The 23,420-nt window shown below is 32.1% G+C and overlaps 1 protein-coding gene across 3 annotated transcripts in view; it reads right to left on the bottom strand.

Annotated features, from left to right (window-relative positions):
- The window catches only part of Dhc62B (Dynein heavy chain at 62B), a 279,647-nt gene that overhangs the window by 42,217 nt on the left and 214,010 nt on the right, over positions 1 to 23,420 (bottom strand). For all 3 annotated transcript variants that reach the window (XM_072529938.1, XM_072529940.1, XM_072529939.1), the window contains 2 exons: positions 19,949 to 20,362; positions 18,413 to 18,988 (listed from right to left, as the gene is read on the bottom strand). In XM_072529938.1, coding sequence (XP_072386039.1) covers positions 18,413 to 18,988; positions 19,949 to 20,362 — 990 coding nt within the window. The remainder of the gene's footprint in view (positions 1 to 18,412; positions 18,989 to 19,948; positions 20,363 to 23,420) is intronic.

Genomic DNA, 23,420 nt, shown 5'->3' with positions numbered 1-23,420 from the left:
TTTCTCAAAATATGTTAAATTGTACGCATGCAGAACCACAAAAGGAATTGAAATACTTAGGAAAATAGACAATTTTGTAGAAACGGTGGGAAGACCAGACAATATTTTATTGGACAATGCGACATATTTTAGGAACGAACGTTTTAAAAGGGAATTAAGAGAGAGGGGCATCGATACAAAATTTATAAGCATCCGTCATCCACAGAGCAACCCATCGGAGCGTTTTATACAAGAAGTCACAAAATTTCTACGAATTGCCGCGGAAGAACATCATCGACATTGGGACAGAAAAGTGTTTGAGATCGAGACCTATTTGAATCGTGCTCCAAATACGGTTACCAAAGAGACGCCTTTATATATAATGAAAGGAACAATGCCTACAAGACCGTGGGAAGACACCGCCCCCAGACAATACGAAGAAGTGATCGAGTTGGTTCAAAGAAGATTGAGACGAAGTGGAGAGAAATATCTCCAAAGACAAGAGAGAACCCGAAGAAGAAGGCCGATCAAATTCCAGAAAGGAGATAAAGTCTTAGTGAAGGCACTGAGGGTGTCGAATTTACAAAATGGTGTTTGTGCTAAATTGATGCCGATATTTGAAGGTCCATATAGGGTCAATACGGAAAATGGGGTGAATAGTTATGAATTAGCGCACATAGAGACCGGAAATATACGGGGTATTTTTAACATTCACGACATCTATCAATATCATGAATAGATTTTAATAACATAGTGAAATGATTTGACCCTGGAAAACTTTTGTCATTTTAAAATTTAACAAAGAGTTTTCGGCAGATCAAATGGCGGGGATTTGTTATGATATGTAAAATCAAGAAAATATTGGTTTGTTTAAAATATTTCAAAGTTCAACAAAAAATTAAAATAATTCAGAAAGTATAACCAACAAACATTTCTAAGAAGGAAAGTTATTAAATTCTTGGATTATCTGTACTAAACAAAAAGTAAGCTTTACATAAATTATTTCTTTGTAATACTTCAGTTGACCCGCATAAGTTTAAGTGAAACAAAAGACAAATTGAAACGGGTTTTTACAAATACATTAGTGCAGTAATTAAAGACAATAGAAGATATTTTAGAAAGAGGTTTTTGTTAGTTTTAAGAATTATAGAAAATAATATTTGTAAATAAGTTTTAGGAAATTTTATAATTATAGGTAAAAATTTGTTTGTTATCGAAATGAAAAAATGGGGAATTGTGACGAGTTTTGATTGGCGGAGATTGAAAAAGGTGGGATAAGGAAAGTTTAGCTAGATTGAGGAGAGAGAAAATATAGGCAGTTGGTTTCCAAGTCTTTGAGAAGAACATTTTGGGTTCTCTGGCGATTCCGAAGAAGTAGCAAGCAGTAGTGTTGAATGTTAGTGAGTTTTTGTGGAGTTAGTGTATCTGACAGAAGCTATAGCAGCCAAATATTGTAAGTCATATTTTTCTACTTATATTCCAGGAGTCACTGTTCAGGCCAACGAGAGATTCAGTTTATCGTAAAGAGAAGATATTCCAAGAGTCATTTTATCACTCGGGCCAACGAGAGATTCAGTTTATCGAGAGGAGAAAGGCTATCATAATTTGAATGATTTGTGCTTTTGAAGGAGATCATTAAGGACGATATACTTGCAACAATCTGTTGTAAGATTGCTGATTACATAGGGAGCAGTTGAGAGGAGATAATACAGTCAACAAGGAACAAGGATTTGGACCACTCATCATCAGAGAGAGATATTTTTGTTTTCTGCAGTTTTTTCTTTTATTGATAACACAATTTTTTACACGTAATTTAGAAAGGATATAAATATTTGGATTAGGAGAGTTAGAATAGTTTGGGATTTTGAGATTTCAATTAATATTGTTTGTACCATTAATTTTTTGATTGTTCACGTACGGAGAACAAAATTTTGAGAATCCTTATATGAGATTTGTTTATTGAAAACTTTTGAGTGTGAATTATTTCATTATTTTTATTTCAATATATAGTGTTAGATCATATGTGTTTTTTATTATTCCGGTATTCTCTGGACCTTACCTTTCACATGTAATAGCATAGATATTGAAGCACGAATTTAACCCTGAGATAAAAGAATTAAAAATTGTGATAGAGTCATAATCATATCATTTAAATAATTTTAATTAATCAAAAAAATTAATTAGCTAATTATAGCTTGGCGCACCAAGACTTTAAATATCACAATAATATATATATATGTAAAGAAAAACTATTGTTTTGTTTTCCTTTAATAATATTTCTATTTATATTCTCATTTTGTTACGCCACTGTCAAAACATTAAGTTCTTCTTTTTGTTTTTATGTTAGACATACTTGTGAGGTGTTTTGACAGTGACAATTCATTAATCTTACCATTGTCAATTGTCTGGCCATTATTACTTTTGCCTGTAATTTGTAAAATTAGAATATAAGCTTTAAATGTTGTTTCTTTTTTACAAGTAATGTATTTGTTAATAATTATTATTGTACAAAAAATAATAAAGTTTACTTTTTTACAGAGAAACGCAGTTGAGTTTATTTTAAAGTTTGCTGATAAAAAACCTTACAAAACAACATTTTTGCTAACAGAAAAAGGTATAATAATTTTTAATTCTCAAAATGGCAAAACTGAGATTTGAATTTACTGTTAAATCATTGCAAACAGATACTAAAACAAATATTATTACCATAACCACAATTGAGAATGAAGAAAATGAAATTTTTGCAATGCCCCATGATATGCAAAATATTTCCTATCATGAAAAAATCCAGACGACAGCAGCTTTTCAGAAAGTAAAAAGGGCTCTAACAAAACGGGGTACTACAAGAAAAGTTTGGATTGCAGATGAAAATATTTTAAAAGTTTATATGGATAAAGATGGGAATATACAATTCAATGATTTTCTTTTAGAACAACAAGATATTCAAAGGAAAGAATCTCTAACATCCACAACTGGTATCCCACTAGATGCATTAGAACAGATCTTGGAGAGAGTTACAAAATCAAATGAAAAACGATGTATTGAATCCTTTAATAAAAACAAAATATCCGAACAATTTGTGATAGAAAAATTTACAGGTAAAAATGTGAACGTTTTACAATGGATGGAAACATTTGAAAATGAGTGCACAAGATTACAAATCGATCAAAATACAGAAAAAATTGAACTTCTAAGATTATTTTTAGAAGGATCATGTGTGGATTGGTATAGGTCAATGCTTATAAAATATTCAATAAATTCTAATTGGGATGAATGGAAAAACAAATTTTGTGACACATATGCAGACAAAGGGTGGACTCCAGTGAGGTATGCTTTTCAGTTCAAATACAAAAATGGTTCCTTATTAGAATATGCTCTTAAAAAGGAAAGACTCATACTACAAATAAACAAATCATTAGATAAAAAAAGTATGATTGATTTAATAGCTATTGCACTTCCAAATTATATAGCTGATAGAATTGATCGAGACACTTTGAAAGAAACAGAAGATCTCTTCAATGAAATTAGAGGTTTAGAACACTTAATTAAAATTAAGACTTCAAAAACAAACGAAAAATGTTACTTTGAGAAAAAACAAGCCTGCAAAATTTGTGAAAAAGAAGGAAAAGGTTTACGCTACCACCTGGAATCAAGTTGCTGGTTCAGAAGCAAAAGTGATATTTCAAAAAATCAGCAGGTAAGAACTGTCAACAACCATAAATTAGAAATAGAATTAAATGAAACAAATCCAAAAAACTGTTAATTCCACCACTAATTAGAATCAAGTTACTATTGAATGACACTTTAGAGATCTATGGAGTATATGATTCAGGAGCAAATGTGTCATTGATTAATGCAAAATTATTACAGATAAAAGCACATAATAGAGGTGACCTTCAAATAGTAAACTTGAGGACAATTAATGGTGTTAAAAAAACAAATGGTATAGTAACACTTAAGATAAAAATCTATGATATTGAAAAAGAAATGGATGTATTTATTGTAGATAATGAAAATTTCAATTATGATTTTTTAGTTGGGTTAGATTGTATTAAGAATTTCAGATTAATTCAAAATGAAGATCTAAGAATCACACAATACAACAACTCTAAAGAATTTGAAAATTTGTCAATTATTGATAATATGAGTATTCCTGAGTTTCCAGGTAACATATATTTAAATGCATCTAAAGAAAATATTAGTGATATATACAAATATGAAATAAATTTTAATGAGAGTATAAATACTGACAATTTTGAAATAGCAATTAACCATTTAGATTTAAATCAGCAATCAGAAATTGAACAACTGATTAATAAATATAAATCAGCATTTGCTAAAGACAAATATGATGTTGGTACTATAAGAGAGTATGAAGCTCATATTGACTTAATTGTAGATAAATACTGCTCCAAACGTCCATATAGATGTACCATTGAAGATAGAAAGTCAGATAGCAGAACTTTTAAAGAATAATTTAATTGAAGAGTCATATAGTCCATTTGCGGCTCCAGTGACACTAGCATACAAAAAAGGAGAGGACAAAAAGACAAGACTGTGCATAGATTTCAGGGAACTAAATAAAATCGTTGTTCCTCAATCACAACCTTTTCCATTGATCGAGGACCTAATGGTAAAAACTAACAATTGTAAATATTTTTCTACTTTAGACATAAATTCAGCATTTTGGTCAATTCCAATGAGAGTACAAGATAAAGAAAAAACAGCATTTGTGACACAAGAAGGTCATTTCCAGTGGACTTGTCTCCCATTTGGTTTGAAGACGGCTCCAGCAATTTTTCAACGGATTTTAAGCAGCCTTATAAGAAAATATAAACTCTCAGACTTTACAGTCAATTATATAGATGATATCCTAATTTTTTCAAAAACCTTTGATGAACATATATTACACTTGTCCAAGTTATTTGATGCAATATTAAATGAAGGTTTCAGACTAAAATTTTCTAAATGTACCTTTGCAGAACAATCAGTAAAATACTTAGGACACATAATAGAAAATAGTTCCATAAAACCTTTAAAAGACTACTTGATTGCTGTGAAAAATTTCCCTGTTCCAGAAACTAGAAAGAATGTACGTCAATTCTTGGGAAAAATCAATTATTATCATAAGTTTGTCCAAGATATTGCAATAATTTTAGACCCTCTGCACAACTTATTAAGAAAAGATGTTGATTTTATTTGGTCTAAGGAGTGTCAAGAATCTTTCGATAAAATAAAGTCATTACTGTGTTCAGAACCAATATTAAGGATTTTCAACCCTGATTTACCAATTAATATATATACAGATGCCAGCATAAAAGGAGTAGGAGCTGTATTAAAACAAATTGATGAACATGGATGTAGCAAGCCAGTGGCATATTTTTCAAAAAAATTAATGGAAAATCAAAAGAAAAAGAAGGCAATATATTTAGAATGTCTAGCGATAAAAGAAGCTATAAAATATTGGCAACATCTGCTCATTGGAAAAGAGTTTATAGTATATTCAGATCACAAACCTTTAGAAAATTTAAACATAAAAGCTAGAACAGATGAAGAATTGGGAGACTTGACATTTTACTTATCTCAATATAATTTTAAAGTAAAGTATAATCCAGGAAAATATAACCAGGAAGCAGACTGTTTAAGCAGAAATCCAGTTTTAGAATCTCAAGAAAATACAGATGAAGTATTAAAAATAGTAAACCTGATCAATCTGGAAGATATAAAAATTGACCAACTCTCAAATATTGATTTGCAAAATAATAAAACTAAATACAGTTTCAAAAATGATATATATTATAAAAAGTCAAACAGAAAAGACAAAATTATTTTATCTGAAGCTTTAAGTAAAACATTGATAAAAAATGTACACAATACTTACTGTCACTAAGGAACAAACCAGATGTTAAATAAAATATCACCATTTTATACAGCCAAAAATATGACTACAAACATTAAGAAAACATGTGATAACTGTGATATCTGCATTAAAAATAAATCAAGACGGAAACCTAACTATGGTTTAATGTCACAATTAGGACCAGCTACATATCCATTTGAAATTGTCTCCATTGACACCATTGGTGGTTTTGGAGGATCTCATTCAACAAAAAAATATCTTCATCTATTAGTAGACCATTTCTCAAGATATGCCTATTGTTTGACATCAAAAACACAAAACTCTGATGACTTCATAAAGATAATTAAAATGGTAACACAAGATCACAAAATTAAAACTGTTATGACTGATCAATATCATGGAGTCAACTCAAAAGAATTCAAAGATTTCCTACAGATCAATAATATCAAAATGATATTTACTGCTGTTGATGCACCATTTTCAAACGGTATCAATGAAAGATTAAATCAAACATTGGTTAATAAAATTAGATGCAAAATAAATGAAGGTGGCAGGAAAACAGCATGGACAACAATTGCTCAAAAATGTGTAGAGAAATATAATGAAACTGAACATACCATCACAAAATTTGCACCAAAATATTTAATAGAAGGAGAAAATATAAGCATCCTGCCACATGAATTATCATCTAAAGTCGCACATGCTGATCTCGAACTAGATAGAACAATTGCCTTAGAAAATACAAAAAAATCACATAATTATAATAAAAAGCAGTTCGATTTACATAGGAAGGAAATTGATTTAAACATTGGGGATTTAGTATATGTGGAGAACGGTAACCGCCTAAATAAAGGCCACCTTGTCTTTATTTAATGAGTTTGATCCTCATTTACAGTTCACTGTTGAACTTGAGGACTCTAACACAAATAGTATTCCCTTCTTAGACATGCGTGTCATTAGAATGGGAGATAACACCCTTACTACAAGTTGGTACAGGAAACCAATGGCCTCTAATAGGTTTCTCAACTACCACTCTTGTCATCCCTTTAAATATAAATTAAACCTTATTAAAGCTTTAAGCTGCAGGCTAAATAGACTGATACATCCGATTAATCGAAGGGAATCCTTGCAATTACTTAAAAATATTCTAATTGAGAATTCCTATCCATCCTCCCTTATTAATAAATACCTTTTCGCTCAAAGCTATGGTTCTTCTTTAAATGATATACCCAATGGTGACCAACTTAGAATAATATCAAATAATTCAATTAATAACACTGTTCTGCCTAATACTGTACTTGGGAATCCAACTACCCATTACTCCTCTTTACCTTATTTTCCTCAAGTTACTGAGAAACTCGTTAAACTGTACAAACATAACAACGTACCTGTTAAAATTGCTATTAAGAATGCTAAGACTGTCAGGAATTTGTTCTCTAAAACTAAAACACCTCTGTCCCTTCTGGAACAAGTTAATGTAATATATCATATACCTTGTGCTGAGTGTGACTTATGTTACATCGGTCAGACTGGGAGATCACTGAGAGGGCGTCTTACGACACACCGCAGTGATATCAATTTATCTAAGCATACTTGTGCTCTTGCCTAACATGCCATCAACACTAAGCATGAAGTAAACTTTAATGAAGTTAAAATTCTTGGCACTGAACGCAATCTCGTTAAAAGACAGTTTTTAGAAATGTGTGCAATATTAAAACATCCTAATACTCTAAATAAGAGAACGGACATTAGTAATTTGAGCCAAATTTATCATGCATTAATTTTACAGAATTAGGCTTGATATGTTGTTTACTTAAATTTTGTCCCACATTGGGGTTTTCTTTATCACATTTTCTTATAATAAATTTAAATAAAAATAAAAATAAAATATAAATAAATTATTCCTTCTTTAATTAAGATTTATCAACTTACTTTTTATGAATTATTTGTCAATATCACTTTTACATAATTAAGTAATTCTTCTTTTTGATGAACTTGTTTGATAAAATTTTAAATTGAATCTGATTCATAGAATCCTTTTCATTACGGTCCTTAATGTCCTCATTTACCTTTGGATTGTGGAAATTTTTATTAATCTTCACCTGTTAGCTGGCTAACTAGTGACGTCATAATATTATAATATATGATATATTGGATTGACTTCTCTTGTTTTGTTCTGTGTTGACAGATCAATCACTGTAGGGTAAATGGTGATCTTAACCACCTTTTCCTTTCATTGTTTGGTTTTTTAACGACAAGTTGTCAACCAAATTTATGACTAAATTTTAATAAAATTTAGTCATAAATTTATAAGCTAAAGACTGGTAACTTCATTTTATCTTTATTACTATTAATCTTTAATAACTAATATTGTTACCTAAAGTTAAAATTAAAATCTAATTTTTTAAATAAATTTGTTGGAAGTGCAATCTAATGATCTTTCTAGTTCTTTACACTTTAAAATAAACCTTACTGTTTTTTACTAATTTTTTATAAAATTTTTTATATACATGTATTTTTATCACATGTTCTTTTGCTGTACTAATTTTGTAAAATTGCAAACTTTACCTAGTTTCAATTAATTGTTATATACAACGTTAACTCTGAATGTCCAGCTTTGTAAGCTTTTTCATTTTTTTTAACATCACTGACTGCTACATGTCTTTGTAAGGTAACACACTTTTGGTGTAACTTCTCTATGGATGTTTGGTTTCATATTGTTTTTTTTAGATGAACTGATGATGCTTTCTGAGCAGAAAGCGAAACGTCTTCAATAAATAGATGAAGTAGCCACCTTCTTTGTCTTTTATTTCTCCACTTTGACCGAAAAACCCACCACTCTTCGAGTGTACCTTAGTTTATATATATATATATATATATATATATATATATATATATATATATATATATATATATATATATATATATGGGTAAAACCAGGGGTAATAATAGGCGGTTGAAGCGTAGCACTGGCCATGTTACCTTCCTTGTATACCGTAGGCCATAGATATAGCAGACTACCCTGCTATACTCCCAAAGCCGCGAAGCGGTATAAAACGGGAGACTATTATTATTATTATTATTATTGTATAGATTATGTTTGTATTGGTTGTCCATATATTTGTAATTGTGTATTTTGATAAGGTAAGCGACTAAATACCATTATGTTGTTTTGGAACAATTAACTTTTAATCCAATCCCACTTCCCACCGTGTTAATGGACTTCAAAATATATTGCACTCCATTTAAGGCATCGCTCAATATAACTGTATTATCTAAGTCTCTGATGGTATTTATTAGTTTTCCAATAATTTTTACACCATCTTTTAAGTTATGCAAAACCTGTTTAAATATTTTATCTAAATATAATTTAAAAAAACAGTGGAAACAGCAAACAACTTGTCTGACTCGCTTTAGAATAGCATCCTCTGTCGACTTTCCATTAATACGAATAGTCGCTGTATGACGCCATTTCTTAATAATTCTGACGTCGCGGCTATCAACTCCTATATCTATTAATATTTTAATTATCTTGTCATGATACTCACATGACACTCTTATTTTCTTCACACTGATTCCCTATTCTATTGTATTTGGTACGTATTAATAACTTCAAGGTGTGCCTCATAAGACTTATATGTCTATAGTCGCTACATTAATACTAGAGACTATTAATAAGAAATGGAGAGCTTAGATCTACATACAGTAAGCACATCAACGAGAACTTAAGAAACATACAAGGAAATTGCGTAGAGGAAAATTGTGAGAAAATAAAAATAGCTATAGTCGAGGCTGACGAAGTAGTCGCAAGTAAAATAAAAAAAAATCATAAAAACGAGTATATGATGGATGAGATACTTGATCTAATGGAGCAACGCAGACAGTACAAAATACATCAGAATCAACAGGAATACAAGGGAATTCAACGTACGATAAGGGCAAGAATTAAAAACAAAAAGGAAAGCTGGATGAAAGAACGTTGTACAGAATTGGAATCACTACAAGAAAATGGAGACAGCTTTGGACTACATAAAAAGGTCAAAGACTCGCCTGAAGAATGATCAAGAAAACTACGTTCATACCCAGAAAGAACAAGCTAAAATCTTGGCAAACTATGCTCCGTCCCTCTTTACGGATAACAGACCGAATCTGCCGACTACTAATCTACCCACGGAAAATTTATGCGGCCCTCCCATTATTTGCGCCGAAGTGGAGTACGCTATAAAAGTAGCAAAACTAGGTACGGCCCCTGGACCGGATGGAATTACTACGAAAGCCATAAAAATGTTGGACAATGATTGAACAATTTTCAATGCCATATATAACACCGGCCACATTTCAACGGATTGGCTTTATTCAACCTTTATAGTGATCCCTAAATCACACAGAGCGACAAAATGCAAAAAAACACAGACTGATAAGTTTAATGAGCCATTTGCTTAAGATGTTTCTTCGCATCCTTCACATAAGAATGTTTAAAAAGCTGGAAGATCTAAGCGGTGAGAAACAATTTGGTTTTAAGAGCAGACTGGGTACACGTGAAGCAGCTTTCTGCTTGAATCTGCTTGTATAAAACTGCATGGATCAACGAAAAGATATAGTCGTAACATTCCTCGATTATGAAAAAGCGTTTAGCAACGTAAAACATGACGCAATGATAAAAATGATACACAACGCTACCATTGACGAGAAAGATATAAGAGTTATCCAGAATCTCTATTGGAATCAAAAAGCACGAGTGAGACTAAACAAATCAACCAACACAGAATTTGAAATTTTAAGAGGGGTGCGACAGGGGTGTATTTTGTCTCCTATGCTCTTCAATCTCTATGTAGAGAACATTTTTGCAGAGGCACTGGAAGGCTCTGAGTGTGGAATAAAGTTAAACGGGTTCCCGATAAATAGCATTCGTTACGCCGACGACACCGCGATAATAACAGACAACGAACATGATATGCAGTTAATGTTAAATAAAATAAACATGGCTTGAAGATAAATCCTGCAAAAACTAAATGCATAACAATAAGAAAAAACGCACTTTTAAGAATACAACTGCAAGTAGATAATGCTCCAATCGATCAAGTGAAATATTTAAATACTTGGGAATGATGATAAATGACCAATGGGATCCTCAACAAGAAATCAAATGCCGTACCGAACAAGCAAGACAAGCTTTTATCAAATTTAAACCGCTACTATGTAACCGCAATCTTTTCTTCAATATGCGCTACAGGATGGTTAAATGCTATGTATGGTCCATATTGTTATAGGGCATGGAAACATGGACGTTAAGAGTACCTTCCATTAACAAGTTGGAGAGAGAACTACTCAATTTGATCAAGGTACGAAAAATTGGATACCTCGGCCATATTCTGAGAGAAAAAAAAATACGCAATCCCTCAACTAATCATCCAGGGAAAGATTGAAGGCAAGAGGGGAGTAGGTCGCAAACAAATGTGTTCAAATCTTCTGGGATTTGTATTAACATTTTTTTTTCGTTAGTTTAAACACAGCTGCCAGAATGTTATCACGGTCAATAGTTTTTCTATTTTTTACCAAGTATATAGCATGAAATATAATAATACTACAAACAGAACACTGAAAGTGAGAGAAACAATACTACACAGTACAAAACGGAGGTATCGCACCTTTGCACCTAAATTGCACCTTTTATTTCAAAGAAGTATTAAACATCTTTTTCAATCTATATTAAAAAAGGAACTAAATGAGATGGAAAGAAATATGGATGTAGAACAAGAATACAACAACCTCAAAATGATAATAAAAAAATTGTTTATGAAGTATTAGGAATAGAGAATAACGACAAAAAACACCACGAACCAATATGGATGACAGAAAAAGTAAAAGAAATGATACAAGACAGAAACAAAATATATAAGAAATGGCTAACAAACAAAACATCTAACAATAGAGTAACAAAGAAAAAACGGAGAAGTAAGCAATCAAATAAAAGAAAGCAAAAAACAATTTGTGGGAACAATAATGTGTTCAAGTTGAATATTATTTGGTGATTCTCAGACTACGAAAGCATGGAAAACTATCACTAATCTAAAGAAAAACACCAATTAGTCCTTAAGCAACTTAATTCCTATACAAAAGTGGGAAAATCACTATAAAAATTTACTCCAAGATTTCAGATTGGAATATATGGGAGGGGAATACAGTATGGAGAGACAAATAAAATTAGTAACATTATTTATACTAACAACGAGGTCCGTACTGCGTTAATTAAAATGAAAAACGGGCGATCTGTAGGACCTGGCAATATATCTGTAGAATTACTTAAAGCAGGAGGTCCACTCCTAATAGAACGAATAACTTTTCTAATGAATCAATACTGCCAACAAATTAAAATACCATCTGAATGGAAAACCGCTGACCAAGTGTCCATTTTTCAAAAGGGTGATCGAAAAGATCCTAACTGCTACAGAGGATTAAGTGTTCTACCTACGTTCGGGAGATTGTTTGGAAAGATAATAAATGGAAAAATACAAGATGATGTAGGACATCTAATTAGCGAAGACCAAAGTGGATTTACGCCTGGTAGATCTTGCACTGATAACTTGTTTATACTTTAACAATTAATAGAACAAAGAATAGGGGTGGGTACATATAGCCTTCATCGACCTAGAAAAGGCGTACGATACAGTTATAAGACTTAAATTGTGGCAAGCTTTACAACAACTCGACATTAGTCCATAACTTTTAGGAATAATCCCAGAAGTATACAGGGATAACACTACTTACCTAAAAATCAGAAATAGACTATCAGAGCCAATAAAAGTAACTAAAGGACTAAGACAAGAATGCAGTATGTCACCCTTACTGTTTATTTATATATTGAAGCAGCCCTCCAAAATTGGAAAAACCACTGCCAGGGAATGAGAATCTCCATAGGAAATGACGTACTGTCCTCCCTGAACTTTGCGGATAAGCAAGTCGTCCTAGCTCAAGATTATTATGATCTAGAATTTATTTTAAAGCGTCTATACAGAGAATATGTAAAATGGGAATTACAAGACAGCATGTAGAAAACAGAATATTTAGTTATCAATTCAGATGCAAGGTTTGAAGTGTTGGTAGACGAAGACGTAGAAATCAAACAAGTGGAAAAATTTAAATATACTCAGTGACATTAGAAGTGTTACACCCAGAAGGAATAATTTCTTGAACTTAATTTTTTGGCAACATGGTAGATTTACATCCAGAATGCAGCGATAACGTTGTCAAGAATTTCTATTAACAAGTAATCAAAATTAATTACTATTTAAATGGGAATAAGCCACAATTAAAGGTTAAAATACGTTTATTGACGTTTCAATTTCCACTTCGGAAATCGTTCTCAAAATACAAACATTAGTAAATTAAACAAATTTTGTTTTTTGTTACTTAGTGAAAAATTCTTCTAATAATTTAATTTTATCTGACTCATCTATATTGACAATTCAGACATACCTTATACATTTTAAAGTAGACGACTTTAAAATGATATTGCCAATATTGTTGAGTTGCGTTCCTGGGACGACTTTACTTATAAGATAGTTCATTCGATTACATGAAATCAACTTTAACTTGAGAATATCCGTCAGAAAAGATCATAACATGTAATTCGTCTTTAAAAAGACAAATACATGCCATGATGACAGTAAAATTCTCCTGTTAGTGATTCCATAGTAAATTATGAGGGAAAACCAGGAAAAAACTTCATAATACTATCCCGACATGGTAAGTATTTGATTGTGCATTTACCTTTTTTAGTTTACCTTCAATAAACACCAAATTCCGATTTTATATGTTTGTTATTTAAAAAAATAACTTAAATGATGTATACTCTATATGTTACTGACTTACCAATACTGGTATTTTCCTTTTAATAACTTCCTCTTTCAATATGGGTAACCAGATCCTACTACATTCTGCCGAGGAATTCGCGACGCAATTGGTCTCATTTAGCATAATTAGAGCCGCTTCTTTGGTTTTTCTCTTTTTACCATCCGTTTCTTTTAGGACTATATTTGAATCATTCCATTGAACCCTATATTCATTATCCCATGCGTGTTTACATATTTGAGATCTATCAAATTCTCTATTTTCTGACGGATATTCTCAAGTTAAAGTTGATTTCATGTAATCGAATGAACTATCTTATAAGTAAAGTCGTCCCAGAACCGCAACTCAACAATATTGGCAATATCATTTTAAAATCGTCTACTTTAAAATGTATAATGTATGTCTGAATTGTCAATATAGATGAGTCAGATAAAATTAAATTATTAGAAGAATTTTTCACTAAGTGACAAAAACAAAATTTGTTTAATTTACTAATGTTTGTATTTTGAGAAGGATTTCCGAAGTGGAAATTGAAACGTCAATAAACGTATTTTAACCTTTAATTGTGGCTTATTCCCATTTAAATAGTAATTAATTTAAAATGCCACAAGAAAATAGCTTCAGAACAATATTAAGAAGTAATCAAAAAAAAAATAATACTGTGTTTGGCGACCCCGTAGCTGAATACTCTCCTGTATACGTCTAGGCATTGACAAAATCCTCGTTTCAAGCAACTTGAACTTTATGTATTAACTGTGCCAGAGTCTGTGGAGGATGGTGCAAAGTGGACAGTCTCCTTTGCATCATATCCTATACATGTTCGATAGGATTTAAATCCGGAGCACGGTGCGGCCACGGCAAAATATTAACGCCAGCTTGTTATAGAAAGTCCATAGTTTGACGAGCAATATGGGGACGCGAGTTATTTTGCTGAAAAAGGACGTCTCGACTGCCGTCGAGTTAAGGCAGTATAGTGGTTGGTAAGATGTCATCAACATAATGCGCAGCTGTCATATTGCCTCGAATAAACACAAGTGGTGATCAGCTACCATAGGCAACAGCCCTTCAAACCATTACTCCAACCGTCCTGTGTACATGCCTCTCAACAGCAAACCTGATATCTCGTCGCTCTTCATGGCGGCGTCTTACCATCCTACGACCATCATGCATTCCTAAACAGAATCGTGATTCATCGCTGAATGCTACATTATGCCATCCTGCCACCCAATGCTGCCGTTCTCTGCGCCAATTCAAACGTTGATGACAGTGGTCCGCAGTCAAAGGAAGCAATTGTCGTGAGCGGAATAAAACCAGTTCAAAGGCTCGAATGCGACGGTATAGTGTACGCATAATAACATTTCTACCTACTACATTGGTCAGCAAGTTGACGCGTAATAGCAAAACGGTCTCGCAGAACCAGCAATCTAAAGCGCCTATCTTGACGCTCTGTGGTACGCCTGGGTTGACGAGTTGGTCTTTTTCGTATTGCTCTCCCTTCGTTTGTCCACACACGACAGACACGCATAACCGTCATTGCCGTACAATTAAAACGACGGCCAATTTTGCGATACGACAAACCCATATCTCTATACGCAATAATTCTACCCCTGTAAAAATCCGTAACATGGTGGTAATTTTGGTGTCTTCGAACTCGAGGCATTTTCTTACACTTAATACAACTGGACTGAGGAATAACAACTAAAAATTTCTGTAAAAACCGGTTTTTACAAATCGTTTTTAAAAATTTACAAATTTCTTTACAAAAAATTTAAAGGTAAAACTTTATTTTTACAAAAAGTAAAAAAGATGAAACGTTGGTATTGTTTTTATAGCATGTTTTAAATATAGTCAAATTGCCAAAAAATTAAGTTCAAGAAATTATTCCTTCTGGATGTAACACTTCTAATGTCACTGAGTATATTTAGGTGCACTCATTGATAAGGACTACTTGGGAGAAACCGAAATTAAACACCGCATTAATCAGGGACGTAAAATTGTAGGATGTTTGAACTCCTTATGGTGGGATCGCAACATTTCCAAAAGGAACAAAAAAAAAAAAGAGTAGGGCAAACCATGGTTGAATCAGTTTTTTGCTATGGCTCTGAAGAATAAACAATTAATGCAGACCTGAAGAGAAGATTTTTGGCAGTTGAAATGGATTATTTAAGAAGAAGTGCTATAATACCAATGCTGGAAAGGAAGACCAACGAATCTATAAGAAATAACATGAATGCTACAGAAACTGTCATTGACATAATAGAAAAAAGAGGTTTAAAATGGTTTGGACACTTATTGAGAATGCCTGACAAACGTTGGCCTCAAAAACTTCACAGGTGGAAGCCCCCTGGAAAAAGAAAAAGAGGTAGAACTCGACGCTCATGATATGAAGGAATTAGAAGAGCGATGGAATCGAGGGGTTTTCAGGAGGAGCATGCCTTGGACCGGAAAGATTGGCGGAGGAGAACGGGAATAAAGCGATAGCCGTCTCCAAAATGTATTGTATACTGTAATATAGGTCTTGTATAAACGTCTCCCACAAGGTTCTCTTTGGTTTTTCTCTACTGCTCCTTTCATCAATGTGCACCTAAAGAATTTTATAAACCAGGTGATGACCACTTCTGCGTTTTGCTCTAACTATTTTAACATATGCTCTCTCATTTTTCATCCATTGTGGACAACAAAAATTTGAAAATTTAAGGTAATAACCATTTTACCACAGTAATAAATATGTTTAAGACAAATAACTAAAATAAATAAGGTATAAATTTATGGGAATTGTGACGAAACTGACGAATTGAGCATAAATTAATGTCTTTTCTTATTGATAATATAAAGTTTTTAAAATTTTATCTTGGTTTTGTAAATTATGCCTTTTATTTTTGGTGTTACATATGAAACGCTAGGAACATATGGGAGCAAAAATTAAAAAACTTTTAGGATTGTAATGTATTTTTTGTTCCAGAAAAGCGCTGAAGATGATTGATGCGGATGAAACTTTAGACGTTGATGCTATATATTCTGAGCTCCCAAAATTTAATGTGCTCACAGACGAGGAGTCTGGTGACGAGGAAGATAATGATTTAAACAGGTGGTCAAAAGAAATTCTTAAGGCACATGTTGAACTTGTTTTACAAAATAGTGAAAAATATTCCGAAATATATAATGATATTGACAAGAAAAATTGATGTTTTTTTGGACTAATGGTTATCTGATTAGTCAAAACACAGCTTTTCCTTGTGCTAATTTTTTATATTTGTCTATCCGTTCCCCAGTTTCCCGAAAATATTGAAAACTTTTGGGATAAAAATATAATTTCCCATATTACAGACGAGACTAGAAACAATGTTCTTTTTAAAAACGCTCAAGATCCAAATATTACTAGAAAAGAGGTAAAGTGTGCTTTTTCTATTCTAATTTCAAGTGGATATAACCATAAGCCATCTAGAAAGCACAACTGGGACTCAAAATATGACCTAAGTAACGAAATCGTGAAAAACAATGAGAAAAAATAAATTCGAATGAGAGATGTAATTTTTTGCATTTTGCTGACAATAGTAAACTAGATAAAAACGACAAAGCCTGGAAAATCTGCCCTTTGAACACTAAACTTTGACTTAAATCAGGGCACAAATCCCAGTAATATGGGCAATGATGAAGTCTTTTATGGAAAGACGACTGCTACGTTGGTGTCAATGTTGAAGGAGCTCTCCGAGGGTCAAAAAATCTTACCTATAAATTATATAGGTACCGACAACTTATTTACAAGTCTATTGTTACGTTGCAATATAAGGGATCAAGGTATATGGTGTACTGAAACTATCAGCGACAATCTTTTGCCGCAAAATATTCCATTGCCAGACAAAAAACCATTGAAAAAACATTCAAGAGGCGAGTGTTTCTCTATGTTAGATCGCCTAAATGGAATCATTTTCGTCCGTTGGCTTGAGAACAATATTGTTACATTGGCGTCAACCTGCCATCGAGTTGCTCCAATAAGTAATGTGAAACGGTTTTCTCAGGGTGAAAACAAAATTGATTATGTGCCACGTCCACATTTCATTGTTAAATATAATACGTCAATGGGAGGAACTTATCCTATGAACCAGAAAGTAGCTAGATACCGAGTATAAATTCGCTATAAAAAATGGTGGTGTGGTCTATTATCATTTATGCTAGATATAACTATTCGAAATGCTTGGTACCTTTATAACAGATCCCATGATCATATCACACAACTAGAATTTTGAAGGTATCTAGTAATATCGTAATTTACGAAATATGGTACCAAACCAAAAGGTACAGGCAAGTCATCTTCGTCAAATTACTCAGACATGATAAGATTGATCATCTTCTGACCTACATTCCTGATAAAAAAAAGCAGACGCTGTGCACGTGAGGGCTACAGTTCGCATGTACATACCATTTGTTGCAAGTGCAATGTGGGAATATGCATCGAGTGCAACATTTTTATCTAGTTTTGTATTTGTTTGATATTTTTAAATTTATAATAGGGAACATCTTAAATATTTTTGCTCTTATATCTTTCTAGCGTTACATAATAATATGTAACGGCAATTTTCTAAGAAATTAAAAAAAGTAAGATAAAAGTGTAAATATCTATTTTGTTTTAAAATTTTCTCCCGTATACATCGAAATAAAAAAAATTGTAAACAAATTAAAATTTAGGAACTATTTGAAGACAATTTAGGGTTAAATGCTTACCAGTTAGTAGAAATAAAAATTCATTTTCCTCTAGCTTTTTCTGTGCAATCATAATTTTGGAGCATAAGAGGAAAGAAAACAATAACTTATCTTTTTCGAAGAGAGATCTAGTAATGTTATTATACAGATCAAACGTAAATGCGTTTATTAGGCAAGTGCATCTTTTTTCAATAATTTTAAATTTCTCAGCCTTCTGAATAGATCCGATATAGAGATTGATAAACCAATCTAATGAATACTGATACATAGGGTCAACGTTAGCTAAATCTGATATACAGTAGTAAAGAACGGATGAATGTGCCGAGACAATTTTGTATTTTTCTCTAAATTCTTCAATAGATTGTTCAATAATTATAGATCTCTTTTGCTTTTCCATAATTTCTGTAGATAAAACTTTTGATTCGTCCAGGATTTGAATTGCTTTTTCGTCTTCCAAAATATCACCTTTTGTTTCAGACAATGTCTTAAGAATGTTATCTTCGGTGTCCTTTAAAGCCTTTTTATTATCAGCCTTTTGAATAGTTAGTTCTTCCTTAAGCTGTTGCAGATCTGGTTTTTCAACAGCTACCACAATACCTTAAAATACAAATAATAAATAAAAACAAATAACGCTATAACACATAAACGCCATAAAACATAAAATAGATACAGAAAGTATTGTAAACGTTTGTTAGAAAATATTTTTTTTTAGTTATTACATGTATTGTTACTGGATAAATGAGCATGAATCACATATAAAACAATACTACAATATGTAATCACAACTTTAGAAACTACGTTGTCAATTCTTATCGGTATATATGTGAGTCACAGATAAGATAAACTAACCAGTCAAGGGGAAAAGTTTTTTTGGCCAAACATTTTTGTACGGCATTTCTAACTTTGGTAGATAAAACAAAAATAATGACTTGCGACATAATGCCTTACAAAAATATTGGTACTGGGAGCAGGGAAATTTTTGTATTTTCGGAAAACCTTTTCCCCATTTTAACTAATAGAATGCAGTACGGCATTCATACACTTTTTTGCAACGTTGTACATTTTGGCTTGGACAGGGGTGAGAAATCCAAGGCGTAATCCTTAATTTGAACCCTCATGCTTTGTGTTCGGTATAGTTTCTAAAGCTTTTATTACATATTATAGTATTGATTTATATGCGATTTATGCTGGGTCAAATGACGCTTTAAAAATATCCCACGGTCTTGTAGTCTCTGAGGATCACTCTTATACCTATTTTACAACTTATAACTATTTTGGAAATTGATACATGAAACTTTGGTGATACTTATTACTATTTAAATGGAAATAAGCCACAATTAAAGGTTAAAATACGTTTATTGACGTTTCAATTTCAATTCGGAAATCGTTCTCTAAATACAAACATTTCCGAAGTGGAAATTGAAACGTCAATAAACGTATTTTAACTTTTAATTGTGGTTTATTCCCATTTAAATAGTAATTAATTTAAAATGCCACAAGAAAATAGCTTCAGAACAATATTTGGTGATACTCTTGAAACTTTTAATAAACATTTACCTAGCAATTGGTCTTGTAGTCCCTCCAGAGTAAGAGCAAAATTAATAATTGTTACTTTATTAAAAACCTCCGGGAGGTAATGAGGATTTCTTAATTTTGATGTAAGATACAGTTTAAAATTGCTATTGTACTCAATGACGTTTTCACCAAGAGCGATTACCCAAACTCCCGCTTGCTTGAACATTTGTTTATACAGAAGAGGGTCTAGCGGGGCTTCCAGAATTTCTTCTATACTTTCTATTAGTACAGGATATCCGTTTTGAATGCTAGTTTCTATTTTTTTCATGTAATCTGGAAAGGAAAACTTTAAAACTTGCAAGTTGTTCTTCCTTTCCATTTTTTTAATCCAATTTGCGGCCTGGACTTGTGGATCTATAAATAGGGACCAACGTCTTGAGTTATCCATGATAATTCCTAGAAGTAATGGATTGTATAAGACAATTAAATACAAAAAATTATCAAAATGATAATTTAATATTAACAAGATTCAATACAGCTACAAAGTATAATGTATTCATTAATATAAAAAAGAAATATTCATAGTGAAGATCAGGATATAGTTTTAAATATTTGTACAACAACAAATCTACTTTTTTAATGGTCATGGCACCTACCTATTGGCCATTTTAATAACTCGATTTCGATCATAACCATTGAAAAGAGGGTTTATAGTTGTAAAAAGTTCATACACACATGTTGAAATACTAGTTATAACAAATTAGATGTCAAAGATGCTCTTAAACTGTTTTCTTGTGGCATATTTAAGTTAAATACATATTATGTTTGTATAGGATTAGGCCAAAATTTATTGTAATAAAAATTATATTTTATATTTATTTTACCGATTCGGCTTTAACTCAGGAAATCATTTTCAGAAAATAAGAAAAAAAATAAAGTAAAGAGGTTATACACCTGTTTGTTGTGTACTGTTGGCGCTTGTCCAAATTCACGAGTAATTCACTCGGCCATCTGTTAATTTGGTTAAGCAGCAATAATACACAACAAACAGATGTATAACCTTATTTTATTTTAATTTTTTTTTTATTTTTTTGAAAACGATTTCCTGAGTGGAAGTCGAAACGTCATCGCAAATATAAAATGTAAATTTTATTACACATAATTGTGGCTTAAAATTATATAAACATAACACTTAAATTAAAATCATATGCCTTAAACCAGATACCTTATATTTTTTATTTGGATTCTTAGATGGATGTTGAAGATACCTTAGATGGTAGGGAAAACTAACGAGGAAGTACTATAGATGGTCAGCAAAGATGAAGGATTATTAAAGATCGAAAAATGTCTTATCTGGGACATGCATTAACACAAAATGGATATATAATAAAACGAATTCTTAAAGGCAAAATAGGAGGTCGGAGAGGTGTAGGACGGAAACAGATTTTTTGGTTAAAAACCATTTGTAAATTGACTCAGATACTCCTTAGAGATTCAGATTATACTTTTTTGGAATCAGCTCATTTTTATCAATCTAAAAATGTCCTAAAATACAGGGTGTTACATTAAAAAAAACAGCCGATGACGTCATCACTGTAATGTGTATCACCTTGTATAATGAAATTTTATGGTAAAATGTAGAACATTAAATTTAAAAATCGACTTTAAAAAAAAATTCCAACACTTAGAGATAAAAACGCAAGTCAACCACCTCGTGCAGAATTTCCTTCAAGCACTCAACCAACTACAAGCTATGCGAAAATTGTTGCAGGAAGAGATAATAGAAATACATCTACCATAGATGAGACTTCTCATATATTAGAAACAACAACTCCTCAACATATACAAAATAATCTAGAACTACTAGTACATAAGTTAATGGAAAGAATGGATAAGATGTTTGATCTCATAATTTCTCTGATATCTAAGCTTAACCTTCAACACTAAACTAAAGATGTGCTGTTGGAATGCCAATGGCTTAACCACTCATTTCCACGAAGTTAAAGCATTTATCTACTATCATAATCTAGATGTTATGTTTATTTCCGAAGCACACATGACTAATAAGAGGCATTTCCATATTCCCAAATATTCAACCTATGTAACTCAACATCCATTAGGTAAAGCCCACGGAGGTACGGCAATTATTATAAGAAATAACATTAAGCATCATGAAAAAAATAAAATTAGTAAAGTTAACATCCAAGCCACATCAGTGTCGGTCAAAGATTCACAAGGCTCGATTATTATATCTGCTGTTTACTGTCCACCGAATAAAATAATTAAAGCTGATCATTTTACTGAATACTTTAAGATGCTAGGACACCGTTTCATTTCTGCTGGAGATTATAATGCCAAACGTCATAAATGGAGTTCCAGTTCCATCGTAATCTCACGTGGACGAGAATTATTAAAAAGTATTAATGAGAATCATTTAATTCCTTTCTCTACTGGAGAGCCTACATATTGGCCTACTGATAGACAAAAAATTCCTGATCTTATTGATTTTGCTATAGTAAAAGGAATATCACATACCTACCTCCAAATTTCTCCTTCATTTGGCCTCTCATCAGATCACTCCCCTTTCTTCATAAATCTACAAAGCCAAATTCATAACTGTTCTAAACATTTAACACTCTCTAATAAAAGAACAAACTGGAAGAGATATAGAGAAGAAATAAAAACATCCATCAATCTAAACTTGCCTCTTAAAAGTGATAGTGACATAGAAAATGCAGTTGCTCACTTAACTACAGTTATTCAGCAAGCTGCTTGGACGTCCACCCCAGAAATTTATTACAAATACAACTCCGAGTCCTATCCTGCACACATAAATACACTCATATTGGAAAAAAGAAAACTGCGAAAGATATGGCAGCTCACTAGGCATCCAGAAGATAAAACAAATCTGAATAGAGCTTGCAGACTACTCAAAAGAAAACTGATCCAACATAAAGACAGTGGAATCAACAAATATTTAAAGAACCTCTCACCTGCAGATGATACAAACTATTCGCTGTGGAAACTAACAAAAAAACTTAAACACAACGAACAAATCAATATGCCAATCAGGAAACAAAATGGCACTTGGGCTAAAACTGACATAGATAAAGAATATACTTTTGCAAATAATCTATGCGAGGTATTTCAACCGCATCAGAGGGAAGTCTCAGTTGAAGCAGAACAGGCTATCCATGAAGTCGTAAATGCACCATATCAAATGGCTCCACCTATTAAACCTGTTAAGAAATCTGAAATCAAAGAAATAATTGATAATCTGGAAATTAAAAAGTCACCTGGATATGACTTAATATCTAGTTTAGTACTAAAAAATCTACCCAACGAAGGCGTAAGTTTAATTACTTATATATTTAATTAAATATTAAAAACAGGTTATTTTCCACTCCAATGGAAAGTTGCTCAAATTGTTCTGATTCTAAAACTTAATAAGGATCACACGGAAGTATCTTCATACCGCCCTATTAGCTTGTTGCCTATTATATCCAAAGTATTT

Source organism: Diabrotica undecimpunctata, chromosome 4 (assembly GCF_040954645.1).
Source record: "Diabrotica undecimpunctata isolate CICGRU chromosome 4, icDiaUnde3, whole genome shotgun sequence".
Taxonomy (NCBI): Eukaryota; Metazoa; Arthropoda; class Insecta; order Coleoptera; family Chrysomelidae; genus Diabrotica; species Diabrotica undecimpunctata.
The sequence above is the reverse complement of the archived record's forward strand: the minus strand, read 5'-3'. Positions and strand labels throughout refer to the sequence as shown.